Below are 14241 nucleotides of genomic sequence, written 5' to 3' on the forward strand. Positions count from 1 at the left end.
AGAGAGTATAAAATATGCTACACTTGGTGGCACGAGACTTTGCAGGGGTGGTGGTCCAAGGGGGCTTCTTGGAGGAGGTGACATCTAATTTGATGTCCAAATGATATCTAGGAGCTGGCTCCTAGGGCATGCGGCTGGTAGCAGCAGAGAACACATGCAGAAACAGCTTGTGCAAAGCTGGGGGTTGGAGGCTGGGAGGGAACGGCAGACACCTCTCTTTCAGAAAAGGAAATGCTGTTCAGTTGAACTCCTGATACCTCCTAATTCCTAAGCTCCTTGTCTCCAAAGGCAGCTCTGCCCTTGCAAGTTATGAGATTTTGGTGAAGTCACTTTCCCCTGGGCCTTTGTTTCCTTAACAATAAATGAAGGAATTGGTCTATTTCAGAATCTAGATGATCTCTAAAGTCCTTTCCCTGATTTTCAGTTAGGCTAAGAGCACACTTCCCAGGATGTCTTTGGTTCACAAACTGCTGATTGACTGGGTGTTCCTTTCCCCTGTGGAGACTGCACACTGGGTGAACAAAATGTCCATTTCAGAAATGCCTTGGGGTTTCAATCTCAGCCTGCTGTATACTGGCTGATCAACAACCCCCCAGTTACTGAGTATGAACTGTATGAGAACGGACACCAGATGGAGGGGAGGAAGGGCAGAGGCAAGACGATAGAGGGGCCAAATCAGGTGGCTTTTGCTTCCAACCAAAGGAGTTTTCCAGACAAATGCTCTTTAGAGGTTCAGAGAGCCCCAGTAGCTGGTGAGATAGAGAAAAATGTCACCAAGAAGTCAGAACACGAACACAGTTTTGAAGGATTGAGAGGGCCTAGACAAGCAAAGTTGGAGGTAGCACAGGGACCGGTGGAGTTTTGGACTAAGAGAATGGCTACAAGGAGTAGATGTGGGACTGGTTACAATTAACAGGGATGCCATCAGACCCCAGCAAGAACTGGAACTAGGAACTGCAGAGCCATTAGTATCCAGGCCATCACTCTTCATGAGTTATTTTGATTCTGTTATTCTCTCTCACACTCAGTGGTTTTTGCTTTCTCAACCTCCCTGTCTGTCTGGCTCTACATGCTTTATAGCTGTTTCTCTGACTCAATTTCTCTCTCTGCTCAGTCCGTCTTTCTCCTGCGCTCTTTCAGTCTCTCCCTCTGTATGGTCTCTCTTTTCCGAGGATCAGCCTTCTCTGTCCCTCAACTGCTCATGGCAGCCGGTGGTCATTGTGGATACAACTCAAGTCAATAAAAGCCCCTCCTAAGTCCAGAAACCTTGGAGATAGAATCTAATTGGTTCAGTTTTGATTTGAGGTCCACTCCTACTCCAATCAACTGTGGTGATGGTTACCTTGAGGGTACCTTGGAGGGAGATTCTGATTGGTTCAGCTGGGGTCGCCTCTAGTCCAATCGACTGTGGCCATGGTGAAGGGTGGGGCATAGAGGGCAGTCCTATTATACAGTCATGGTTGCCTGGGTGGTGAGGGCAGTTCTCAGTGAAAGGAAATAATTGTAAGTTGGAGCGACACCCTAAACGGTGAATACTTCGCGAGGACAATGAGCAGATCATTGTGGGCTTACTGAGAGTTTAGGGTTTTTCAGTTCCAACCGTTAGGAGGTTTTAACATATCTAATGAGATCTGTATGATAATCTGTTCTTTAAAATCTGTTGAAACTGGCTTCATGGTCTAGTACTTGGTCACTTTTTATAGTTTACATGTGTGATTGAAAAAAAAAAGTGTATTCTCTAATTATTGAGTGCGGGAGTCAATATATGACCATTAATTCAAGCTGCTTCATCGTGTTATTCAATAAATAAGGATGTGTTGAAATCTTCCACTAGATGGTGAATTTATCCGTTTCTCTCTGTTATTCTTCAATTTGGGCTTTATGTATTTTGATGCTTTTTTTTTTGTACATATCTTTTTGCATTTCTTGAGTGCTATGATGCTATTTTAGTAGGTACATATTATGTATAGAATTTTCATGTCTTCTTGTGAGTTGAATCTTTATTCATTTTGTGATGTGTTTTGTTCCTAAAGCTTTTTATCAGAAAGCCTATATTGTCTAATATAGCTCCCGGCTTTCTTTTGGTAAGTATTTGCTGAGACTATCTTTTAATTCCTTTTAACTTTTAACCTTTTGTGTCTTTTTAAAGACGTGTTTCTTGTGAACAGCATTATGTTGGAGTTTATTTTATCTGACCTGATGGTCTGTCTTTTAACTAGCAAGTTTAGTAAATATTTGTAGTAATTACAGATATTTTGGGCTTTTTACCGTCTTTCTATTTTTATGACTTTTTCTTCTTTCTTGCCAGCTTTTGAATTGAGCAGTTTTTTATTCCAATTTTTTTCCTTCTATTGGTTTGAAAGTTTTACCGTCTTGTTTTTTCTGTTCTTCTAGTGCTTTCTCTTGAATTTTTACACATACTGATTTTAACAAAATCAAAGTAAACAGATCTTCACCCCCCAAACAGTGTTTTAGTGGTGTTTTTTTAACCCCTCAAAGTAAACATTTTATTACTATTTTATATGCTTGCTTACATTTATTTATATTTATCATTTCAGACCTTGCCTTTAGGGTAATTTTCCTTCTTCCTGAAGAATATCTTTTAGAAATTCCTTTAGTAAAGTTCTGTTTTTGGTAGAACTATCAGGATTATTTTATTAATTTATAATGCACATACCATAAAATTCACCATTTTAAACTGTACAGTTCAGTGGTTTTTACTTTATTCACATGGTTGTGCAGCCATCACACTTTAACTTTAGAATATTTCATCACCCCCCAAAAGAAATCCCATACCCATCAAAAATCACTCCCCTCCCCCAGACCTGGGCAACTACTATCTCTATGGATTTGCCTATTCTGGACATTTCATACAAGTGGAATCATGCAATATGACCTTTTGAGTCTGGCTTCTTTCACTTAGTGTAATATTTTCATGGTTCATCCATGTTGTAGCATGTATCAGTACTTCCTTCCTTTTTCTTGCTTAATAATATTCCATAGTATGGATACAGCATATTTTGTTTCTCCAGTCATCAGTTGATGGACATTTCGGTTGTGTGCAATTTGAGGCTATAATGAATAATGCTTCTATGAATATTTATGTACAAGTTTTCATATGAACATATGTTTTCAAGTCTCTTAGGGTTTAAACCTAGAAGTGGAATTTCTGAGTCAGTGGTGACTATATATAATTTCTGAGAAACTGCCAAACTGTTTTCCATAGCAGCTGCACTATTTTGCATTCCTACCAGCAATGTATGAAGGTTCCAATTTCTCTACATCCTCACTGGCATTTGTTATTTTCCATTAAAAAAATTATTATAGCCATCCTAGTGGGTGTGAAGTGGTATCTCATTGTGGTTTTGATTTGCATTTCTCTATGATTTTGATGCTGCACATCTCTTCATATGCTTATTGGCCATTGGCATATTTTCTTTGGAGAAACGTCTGTTCAAATCCTTTGACCATTTGGGTTATTTGTTTTTTTATTGTTGAGTTGTAAGAGTTCTTTATATATTCTGTGTAACAGACTCTTTTCAGTATATGATTTGCAAATATTTCCTCCCATTGTGAAGCTTGTCTTTTCAATTTCTTGATTCTGTCCTTTGAAGCACAAATTTAAAAATTTTGATGAAATCCAATTTTTTTCCTTTAGTTTCTTATGCTCTAGGTGTCATATCTAAGAAATCATTGCCAATCCAAGGTCATGAAGATTCACACCTATGTTTTCTTCTAAGGATTTTATAGCTTTAACTCTTCCATTTAGGTGTTTGATCATAATTCATTCTTTGGCATGTATGTAGATATCCAGTTGTCCCAGAACCATTGAAAAGACTATTTTTCCCCCCACTGGCATTCTTGGTCTTATCACTATTGCAAAAGGCCATTGACCTTTTACTTATTCTCAATTCTATTCCATTGATCTATATGTCTATTCTTATGCCAGTACCACACTGTCTTGACTTCTATAGCTTTGATATCAGGAAGTTTTAGTCCTCGAACTTTTTTCTTCCATCATTGTTTATCTGAAAATGTCTTTGTTTTATCCTCATGCTTGAAAAGTAGTTTTGCTGACTTCACAGCCCTAGATTAACAGTTGTGTTTTAGCTTCCATTGTTACTGTTGAGAAACCTGCTGTCAGTTTCTTTGTCGTTTTCTTGTAAGTGATCTGTCTTTTTTCTCTGACAGTTTTAAAAATCTTTTGTCGTTTTTGTTGTGAAAGGTGGCTGTAATTAATTTAGGTGTTTATTTCTTTTTGGTTATCCTGCTTGGTAAAGATTCTGCTTTCTGTGTTATGGAGATGCATATTATGGATTGACAAAGATTTTATCAGTTCTGGAAAATTCTTAGTCATTATCTCTTCACATATTGCTTCTTCTCCATTTTCTCTACTATTTCCTCTGGAACTACAATTGTACATATCTAAGACCCATTCATTCTGTTCCCCACATCTCTTAACATTTCATATTTCCCATCTCCTTATCTCTGTGCTGCATTCTGAATATTTTTTTTAGGTATGTCTTCTAATCTATTGATTCTCTTTTTAGCTGGTCTAAATACTGGTTAAATGCATCCATATAATTTTAACAATTATATTTTTCATTTTCAAGTGTTCTTTTTTCAAAACTATCTGATCACTTTTGTTAGTTTCCAATTGCTTGCTCATTTTAAAAAGAGATTCCTGAGTTTTTTAAATTTTTGATTCTTTAAAACACTCTCACATGATTAATTTTCATTCTATGCAGTAATGTAAGAGTTTGCATGCGTTGTTCTTGGAGAATTTTCTTAGAAATTTTCTGTGAGCCCCAAAATGCAATAAAGGTATGATTCATCCAGGATCTAGTAGTGAGTCCTGCAGAATATAGTTCAGTGGCTAAATGCATGACTTCTAAACCCAGACTACCTGAGTTCAAATCTTGGTTCTTTTACTTATTGGCAGTGCAATCTTGGACAAGCTATATAACCTCTAGCTTCAGTTTCCTTACCTACAGAATTGGGGAAATAATATGTACCTCATGGGGTTGTGAGGAGGATTAGTTGAACATGTATATGAACACAGTATATGTTTTTATAAGTTCAATTGGTCACTGGTGCATAGTAACCACTATGTAAGTGTTTGTTGTTACCACTGTGTACCACACTGCTAGAAATGGAAGAGACTGAAAATTTGTGTAGATTAACAAGGTCATGCTTCATTTTTGTGGCACCATAGGAAAACGGACATTCTACAAAAGTGGTTTTCCAGAAAATTCAATAATATTCTTTTTATTTAAGCTCCAAAAATTTTTAACTTTTATTTTGACCTGTTTTGGTTATAAATCTTTTAAAAAGTTTATATTCCTAGTGCCCTGCCCTGATCAAGATGGTGGAGTGAGAAGCTTCAGGGCTCTGGTCCCCCACAGAAGCTTTGAACAACCAGTAGGAACTGGCAGAAACATCTAAAAGCTTCAGAAAACAGTTTAAGGACTGTAGTAACAGGGCAAGCACTGAATCAAGAAAAAGGCCACTTAAAAACCATAGGAATTTGTGGCACCCTAGCTGGCTCCTTCCCCATCCCCTCACCAACTTAGTGTGGAGCAACCAGTACTTCCAGTGAGGATCCCTGGTCCCTATTCTTGTGAAGCAGAATAACCCTTGTTCACATAATGGGAGCATGTATGTCTGGCTAAATCTGGCTGGTGGTGGCCTGAGGGACTTGCCATCCCAGAATTTGCACTGCATGTGGAAGGTGATTCACAGAGCTCTCCTACAGAACACTGTGGGACAGCAGTCAAATTGTGCTGCTGGGACAAGAGTTTGCTGGCTGTAGGACATACAGTGTGCTGCCCACACCATGAGGAAACTTTCCTAGGGAAGAGAGGACATTCCTTTCCATGCTAATGGGAGAATTCCTAGGACCACACATGTATGCCCAAAACTTGATGTATTAGGAACTTAAGAACACCAGTTATTGTGGTCTAATCACCACCATAATCAGCAATCAGAGCTGGTAAGAGATGTAAAAAATTTGACCCAATACCTGATTGCTCCAGACCACATACTCTTCTTGTTGAGTTCTTGCAGTTATTTTTTCTGTTTCCTCTTTTTTTGTCTGGTACTTAAAGAATCCTTTTGGCCGTGATTTAAATGCCTGCTTCTAGCACTTCTAATTTCTAATTTATTCACATGTGGTCTGGAGATCCAGATGACCAAATGAATATTTAAAATAAAAGTAAATAGACTCAGAGTGAGATTCTGAAGGCCTAGGCATGAGTGAAGCACGTGCATTTTGATGTGCCAAATTTATAACATGTATTTCCATGGTTCAGAAGATGTTTTTCCTCTTTATTTCCTCATTGTTGGGTAATTTATCCTTGAATACTATTTTACACATACTGCCAATTGGTGCTTGTGATAAATATTGCTTGCAAGTAATAAATGCTTGCAGTTAATACTAAAGCAAGTATCACTTTTATCATCTATGGCTAATACAAGTTAATTGCCAGTTGACAAGGAGTTATAAACCAAGGGTTTATATCGTCTTTCCTTATCTCTCCTCTTCAGTTATTCACTTGAAATCAAGAGAGTTCTTTAGAATGCACAGTTACAATTAATTAGGGTGAAGTCTTCAACAAGCTGGCACAAGTAGAAAGGAATTTTTTAAAGGCATAAAGGGAAAATCATAAATCACAGCACTACACGGTAAAAAGATCTTTAATATTTATTAAGCACCTGTTGTGTATTATGGGCCAAAGAATCATTTACTCCTAGGAGGTCAATATTACCCCAATTTATAGTTGAAAAAGTAACTTGCCAGAGTAAGTGACCCAGCTGGGATTCACATGCCAGACTTTCCATTCCTGACACCTCTGCCTTTAGGAAACACTGAATAAGCATTTCCTAGCACTGTCTTCAAGATTTGGTGCACCAGAATATCCACTGGATTAGCTTCAAGAACACCCCACCCCACCCCCTCCCTTGAATTCAAAGAGGGAAGCTGTGATTTAGCGCCATCTGCTGGTTCCCTCTCTGAAATCAGGATGAAGCACAAAGCAATAATCAGGTTTGTCCTTCAATTGATAATTGTCCTTCAATTGATAATTGGAGGATTATCAATAATAACCCTCCAATTGAGGATAAGGGGGGCTCACCACTAGTTACCCAGGATGCCCTGCAGAACAGTGGGCATCTCCCTGTGGTCCCCTTGGTGTCCCCACAATGCCAAAGCTGAGCAAGTGACTCCCTGTGGGAGAAAGTGGTGCCAATTGGTGGGATACTAAAGAGAGATCCTGAGAAATAAATGCACAAGATTCTATCACCACAGCCACAGGAACAGAGAGTGAAACCTTGGCTCCTACTTCACCTAAGGTTTCCCGAGGTGCGGTTTGGGCCCCAGCAGTGGGGTGTCTGTTAAAACTGCACATTTAACAGAAGAAACCCAGCCCTCAGAAACAAAAGAAGTAGAGCCAGAGCTAACTGAGGACTAAGATGTGGAAACTGATGAAGAGAACAGTAGGAAAAAGGATGCATCTGATGATCTAGATGACTTGAATTTTTTAATCAAAAGAAAAAGAAGAAAAAAACAAAAAAGATATTTGATATTGATGAAGCTGAAGAAAATATAAAGGAGTTAAAGATTGAAAGTGATATTCAAGAACCAGCTGAACCAGAAGATGACTTTGACATTATGTTTGGCAATAAAAAGAAGAAAAAGAAGAATGTCAAGTTCCCAGATGAGGATGAAATACTAGAGAAAGATGAAACTTTAGAAGATGAAGATAGCAAAAAAGATGATGGTATCTCATTCAGTAATCAGACAGGCCCTGCTTGGGCAGGATCAGAAAAAGACTATACATATGAGGAGTTACTGAATCGAGTTTTCAACATCATGAGGGAAAAGAATCCAGATATGGTTGCTGGAGAGAAAAGGAAATTTGTCATGAAACCTCCACAGGTCGTCCGAGTAGGAACCAAAAAAACATCTTTTGTCAACTTTACAGATATCTGTAAACTATTACATTGTCAGCCTAAACATCTCCTTGCATTTCTATTGGCTGAATTGAGTACAAGTAGTTCTATAGATGGTAATAACCAACTTGTAATTAAAGGAAGATTCCAACAGAAACAGACAGAAAATGTCTTGAGAAGATATATCAAGGAATATGTCACCTGTCACACATGCCGATCACCAGACACAATCCTGCAGAAGGACACCCGACTCTATTTCTTACAGTGTGAAACTTGTCATTCTCGATGTTCTGTTGCCAGCATCAAAACTGGCTTCCAGGCTGTCACGGGCAAGTGAGCACAGCTCCGTGCCAAAGCTAATTAATTTGCTAATCACCACCGATTTTGCAAAGTGTGTTATGGAGATTTGGCTGGACAGGTTTACCATCAGAATGGATATACTATTTTATTAAAAACAAGATAGAAAAGCTGCCAAGTTCATTGGCTTGTGGTTGGTTGGTCTGTGAAATCCTTGAAGATGCTGATGCTCAAGCTGTTGACATGCTGATTGCCCACTTTTAACAACTGTCAGAGAAACTTGATGGGGTAAGGAGGTGCTTTTTTAAAATCGTTCATAGACTTCTGTAAAATGCAAGATAAATTAAAGTTATTATAACAGTGGAAAAAAAAACCTGCACATTTCCGGTCTCCAGAATGGGGTCCAGGACTCTACTTTAAACACACACTTCAGCTAATTCCTAAACTCCATACAGTTTGAGTCTTAGGCCCCATGGTCCTTCCCTGGCCCCCACCCATAGGGCTGATAGGTCTGGAGCTCAGAACCCTTCCCAAGCCAAGCCTCCCCATTTCTCCCGGGGACCCTCCAGAAGTGTTTACATTTTAACAGTGGAATCACACATTCATTTTCATGAATAACCAGAACATCTCCTGATTCCAGCATTCTAGCACTGAAAATATATTACTGGGCCCCACTCCAGACCATTTTATCAAAACCTTTAGGGGAGGAGCAAAGGTATATTTTAACACACACCCAGCTGATTCTTAAGGCAGATGGGAAACCACTGCCTTAATGGCATGGGGGCTTTTTAGTCCCTGGTGTGAAATATTTCTGGGTAGGGGGTAGAGATTCTACAGAACCCTAAAATCTCACCAACTTCGGGAGGAGGCTGTAGGAGAGTAATGGAAACAGCAGTGGAGACTTGAGTTTGAATCCCGATTATGTTGTGAACTTGGACAAGTCACTTCATTCCTTTGTGCCTCAGTTTTCTCAGCTGCAAAACCAGAATGCCTTGCAATAATAATGATAAAAAAATACCTCATCTGGTTGCTGTGAGAATCAGATGAGAATGTGGATGTGAAAACACTTTGTAAAGTTCTGTATAATATTATCAGTATTACCTTTATCTCCATAGTACCTACAGATGCAAGTAAAAGCGTCCCTATCTTTAGCAAATATATGTGTTGAGTTCCTGCTACATGTCTGCATGTCTGGCAGCACCAATGTCTGATCTGAAGAGTCAGTCAACATTCAGCCATGAAGAAAACATGCCTTTATTTGGAACATACAGTGATTCCAGAGAAATAGAGGCATGGCTCTCTCAGAGGTTGTACCAAATTTCTGGTGGAAGAGAAGGTGAGATTTTTATGTTTATCAAAAGGAGTCTTAGGTTAAGACAGAACAGATTGAAAAAGAGTTTTAAAATCGGGAGACTTGGCTCTGTTTCTCTCTCTGCTTCTGAGTTGTTATGTGACCTTGAAAAGAATCCCTGACTTTTTATAGGCTATTTACTCATGTGAAAAACCTAGTGTTAATATTGGCTGATTCACTGATTCTAATCTATAAAAATATTTTCACTTAGCAACTCCTAATGTTCACAATACTGGGAAGCAGAATCAAGTTTAAAAGAAAATGAAGACATAAAAATTAATTCCTTCAGCTATGTAGTTCACAAAAGGTAAACCCAAGATAAGGAGCCAGGTCCTTGAGTGAAACTAGTTGAGATGGAAAATTGCATTTAACTTCCCTTTTTAAGCATCATTAACTTGTCAGAAAGGAGCTGAAATTAGGTGTGATGTTTTGTTCCGAAGAGCTGATGAGTTGTGACCATAGGTGTTTGTCATCACTCTCCTGAGGGAGAAACCCTTTTATCACAGGGAAAATCCCGAATGGCCCTATTCTTCTGAGTCCAAAACTGATAGGAACCAGGCCATTGGTTATCCATACTGGGAGAGAAGGGCTCCAGTGTGCTCTGGATCCCCATCTCTCTTTGCTCAGTCCCCCAAGCTCTGCTCCATCTCACAGCTTCCTGGCCACATCCTGGGCCAAGGACACTGTCCTACCCTGTGAATTTCAGATCAGGGAATAGACACTTGTAAAATGTAACATGCTCCTTTGTCAAAGGGACAAATGATTCCTAAAGAATGATCCTTTATATTTGAACCTTCCCAACATAGATGTTATTTCATTTAAACTTGACACGATCTGTGCTCAAATACCCTTGGGAAATCTTGATGTATCTCCATGAGGACAAGTTTCCCAGATGGGAGACCATGATGAGGCTTACCCTGTTACAGAACCTGGCACAAAGTATCCCAGTCCATGCTTGTTGAATGAATGAGTGGTTCCTTGTTTGACACAAATTTTTACAATATGCCCAAGTTCTTTTTTTTCCCAGGACAGTCCTGATTTTGTGTTATTTTGTTACTTTAAGTAAAAACAAGAAGTAAATATTTAACTAAGTGGGGTTTAATTTTTAAATGATTGTATGACTTTTCACATAAAGTGAATCTGTTGATATATTTTTTAATGTTAGCCATATGTAACAAATATGTACCAAACACTCTTGATTTCCCTTGAGTAGTCCCTTCCCTAATTTCCTCTTGAATATGTTCCAATTTGACCATTTCCTTTTTAAAGGGTAGCACCCAAAACTGAACCCAATGGTCCAGGAATACCCTGACCCACTACCAAATTCTTGTTGCTTATGGGATGAAACCATCAGTGGCCTGATGCCAAAACCACATGACCCATGTTCACGTTGCTGAGAAAAAGTTAAACCCTGTTGTGTACAGCTCCTTCTGTTTTGTACTCTTTAGGACAGAGTCTACATTCTGCTAATCAGTCATCCTCTGGGAATTCCTGGTGGGACACTCAGTCAATTGATTAAACTACTGAACAAGATTGTAGAATTTGTGTCTATTAACATTCACCTCTTTTTCAATTGTAATTTGCTTTGTTTATATTTAGGATTTCCTGAAGATACATTCACCTCTTTTTCAATTGTAATTTGCTTTGCTTATATTTAGGATTTCCTGAAGATACAGTATCCCTGGTCCTATGGATATGAACCATTTGTAAATAGGACCCTTGAAGATGTTATTAGTTAAGATGTGCCCAAATTGAATGGCTGAAGTCCTTAACAATCAAAGGAAATTGGACAGGGAAGGAGAGGAGGCCACAAGTAGCAGCCAGAAGCTTGAGGTCAACCAATTACAGAAGAGAAAGAAGATGTTGCCATGTGCATTGCCATGTGATGGAAAAGCCAAGGAATCCCAAAGATTGCTGGCCAGCCAGAGGATACAGACTCTGGGAGGAAGCAAGCTTTCTAAGCTCTGAAACTGTGAGCCAGTGAATTCCTCTTGTTAAGCCAGTGCTTGTATGGTATTTTAACAGCTGGGAAACAAGACACACAAAGATGTCTGACGAGCATATGTATTGTTGGAAGACAAGTACTTAATCAAGTATTTCCTGAATTTCTACTATGGTTTCAGTCCAGGTATATGATGAGGTGTCTACCTTCCAAGAGCTCACAGTCCAGTTGGGAATACAAGTCTAAACACACAAAACATCAGCCCACAAATAAAATTAAATTGTCAACTGCTCTGGGAATAATATAGGGATATATTACCTAACAATACAAGGATATTTCCACCTCATCATACCATTGACATGTATTTGGTTTGTTTACTTACTCTCTTGGCTCTCCCCTCTAGATTGGAAGCCCCATGAAAGGAGGAACAATTTTTTGTTGGTGTTGTTCAATGCTATTTTTCCAGTGCCTGGCACATAATTGGTGCTCAATAGATATTTTTTTGACTGAACGAATGAGAAGCAAAGGAGGACTAGAATACACACGGAAAAGGAAGTTTTCATGGAGCAGTGCCCCCAGCTGAGCCTTAACTACATTTTTATTCATCTTGCTTCATATCACTCTATATATTTTACCAAAACAATGTCTTCTTTCTTTTTGTAATCTAATTGAAATAGAAGGCAGGGGTGAGATGAGTGTTAGAACCTATGTGACCTTCTTGGCTCATTTCTAAAAGGAGGAGTTTGTCCTAGAATGAGTGGTTTTCAAACTTTTTTAAAAATTCAATTTTATTGAGATATATTCACATTACTATACGATCATCCAAAGTGTACATTCAGTTGTTCACAGTACCATTATATAGTTGTGCATTCATCAGAATGAATTTTTGAACATTTTCATTACTGCAAAAAAAAGAATAAAAATTAAAGTAAAAAAGAACACCCAAAACATCCCATCCCCCATCCTTCCCTATTATTCATTTACTTTTTGTCCCCATTTTTCTACTCATCTGTCCATACACTGGATTAAGGGAAAGTAAGTCACAAGGTTTTCACCATCACATGGTCAACACAGTATAAGCTGTAACACAATCATCTTCAAGAAGCAAGGCTACTGGGGTTGCAGTTCAACAGTTTCAGGAATTTCCTTCTCGCTATTCCAATACACTCAAAACTAAAAAGGGGTATCTACATAGCATAAGAATAACCTCCAGAACGTCCTCTCGACTCCATTTGAAATCTCTCAGCCGCTGAAACTTTTTTTTTCATTTCTCTTCCCCCTTTTGGTCAAGAAGGCTTTCTCAATCCCTCCATGCTGGGTCAAGGTTAATCCCCGCGAGTAACAAAAATTGTTTTTAAAGCAGAAGAACCATAATTTCAAACAAAACTCCAATAAATGAAACAGATAAAAGCAGAGCTGTCCTGGTTGACTTTGAGATGGAGTGGGGCAGGGGAACTCCATCCTCTTGGCCACCTCATTCTCTCCCCAGTCCGCCAAGACCTTGGACGGATTCTAGGAACACAGCTTGAAAAACACAGGACTGAAGGAACTTTAGTCTCTCTTCTCTCAAAATTCTATCACTGGAGGCAACTGAGGAAGGCCTGGGTCTTAAGACCTGGGCTCTCCTCTGATCTCTGCCACTTTAAACTGAGGGAGTGCCAGAAGTCAGGAAAAAAAACCCAAGAGAGTAAAAAACTTGTGGCCTTATCCAAGGCCAAATGCCTCTGAAGGAGACTAGAGGCCACAGCGCCCTGACCCGAGATTGAGGAGGGCCAACTGACCGGTGTGAGCTGGATTGCCCTTTCCCCTTCCCGTTATGGCTTGGAACTTAAAGGGACCCAAACTCATCTGGCAATTTCTCTGGGATTCAGACCTGATCATAATCTGACAGTAAATACTCAAGTCTGGCACCAACCCAGATGGGAGAAGGGTGTGATTCATTTGTCACCATCCTCCTCCTTGTACTTCAGGGCAGAGAGGAAGCGGCCCTGGAGTTTGAGAACCCAAAGGAAAACTGAAGAGGGTTTAAAGGGGCTATTTACCAAGGATTAAGGAAACAGGCAAAGTATTATGAAGCACCCACAGAACAGCAACAGCTGGAAAGTTACCATTACTAGGCCTGAAAGAGCAAGGGGAGAGAGATGTCAGCAGCCAAATGTTGCTGCATGTTGATCTTCACAAACAACTCGGAGATCCTCGGTAAAAATATTTCCATGTTACAGATGGGGAAACTAAGCGTAAGGAGAAGATAAGGAGAACACAAGATAAGGAACACAAGAAGTGGAATCCCCCAGGGTAAATAATGTATTAAATCTGAAGCCGCTATTAAATCTGAAGCGCCCTAAAAACTCCCTAGGGCTGGTCAAGCCTGCGGCCTCACTCTGATCTTCCCTGCCACCAAACGACAAAAATAACCAGAAGAAAGCCCAACTACGACTCGTTGGGACTACAACTACCAGCATGCATCTCAGTCTCTATCGAAAACCGTTCAACTCAAGATTTAAAGGGCTGCTGGGAGAATTGTGCGTCGGGACTTGTAGCGTGCTTATTGGCTCTCAGGTCACCGCCCCCTTCCGCTCGTCTCACGTAGACGTCTCACGCACGCACTAGCGTCGCGTGCCACGCCCCTCCATGGGCTCAGGACGCAGGCGTGCGCACGCTCTCCGGGCCCCGTGTGGGCGGGGGGGTGGGGGGAGGAGGC

At 39.7% G+C, this 14241-nt stretch overlaps 1 protein-coding gene across 1 annotated transcript; it reads left to right on the plus strand.

Annotated features, from left to right (window-relative positions):
- Positions 1–7603: 7603 nt before the first annotated feature.
- Positions 7604–8332, plus strand: LOC119533329 (eukaryotic translation initiation factor 2 subunit 2-like). Its single transcript, XM_037835385.1, has one exon. It carries the CDS (start codon positions 7670–7672, stop codon positions 8285–8287), a length of 618 nt encoding a protein of 205 aa, XP_037691313.1. The 5' UTR covers positions 7604–7669; the 3' UTR covers positions 8288–8332.
- Positions 8333–14241: the final 5909 nt, after the last annotated feature.

This window comes from Choloepus didactylus, chromosome 4, assembly GCF_015220235.1.
Source record: "Choloepus didactylus isolate mChoDid1 chromosome 4, mChoDid1.pri, whole genome shotgun sequence".
NCBI classification, from domain to species: domain Eukaryota; kingdom Metazoa; phylum Chordata; class Mammalia; order Pilosa; family Megalonychidae; genus Choloepus; species Choloepus didactylus.

Bases quoted from the DNA above. Each gene is read 5' to 3' on its own strand.
- LOC119533329 (XM_037835385.1), top strand. From the start codon at position 7,670: ATGTTTGGCAATAAAAAGAAGAAAAAGAAGAATGTCAAGTTCCCAGAT.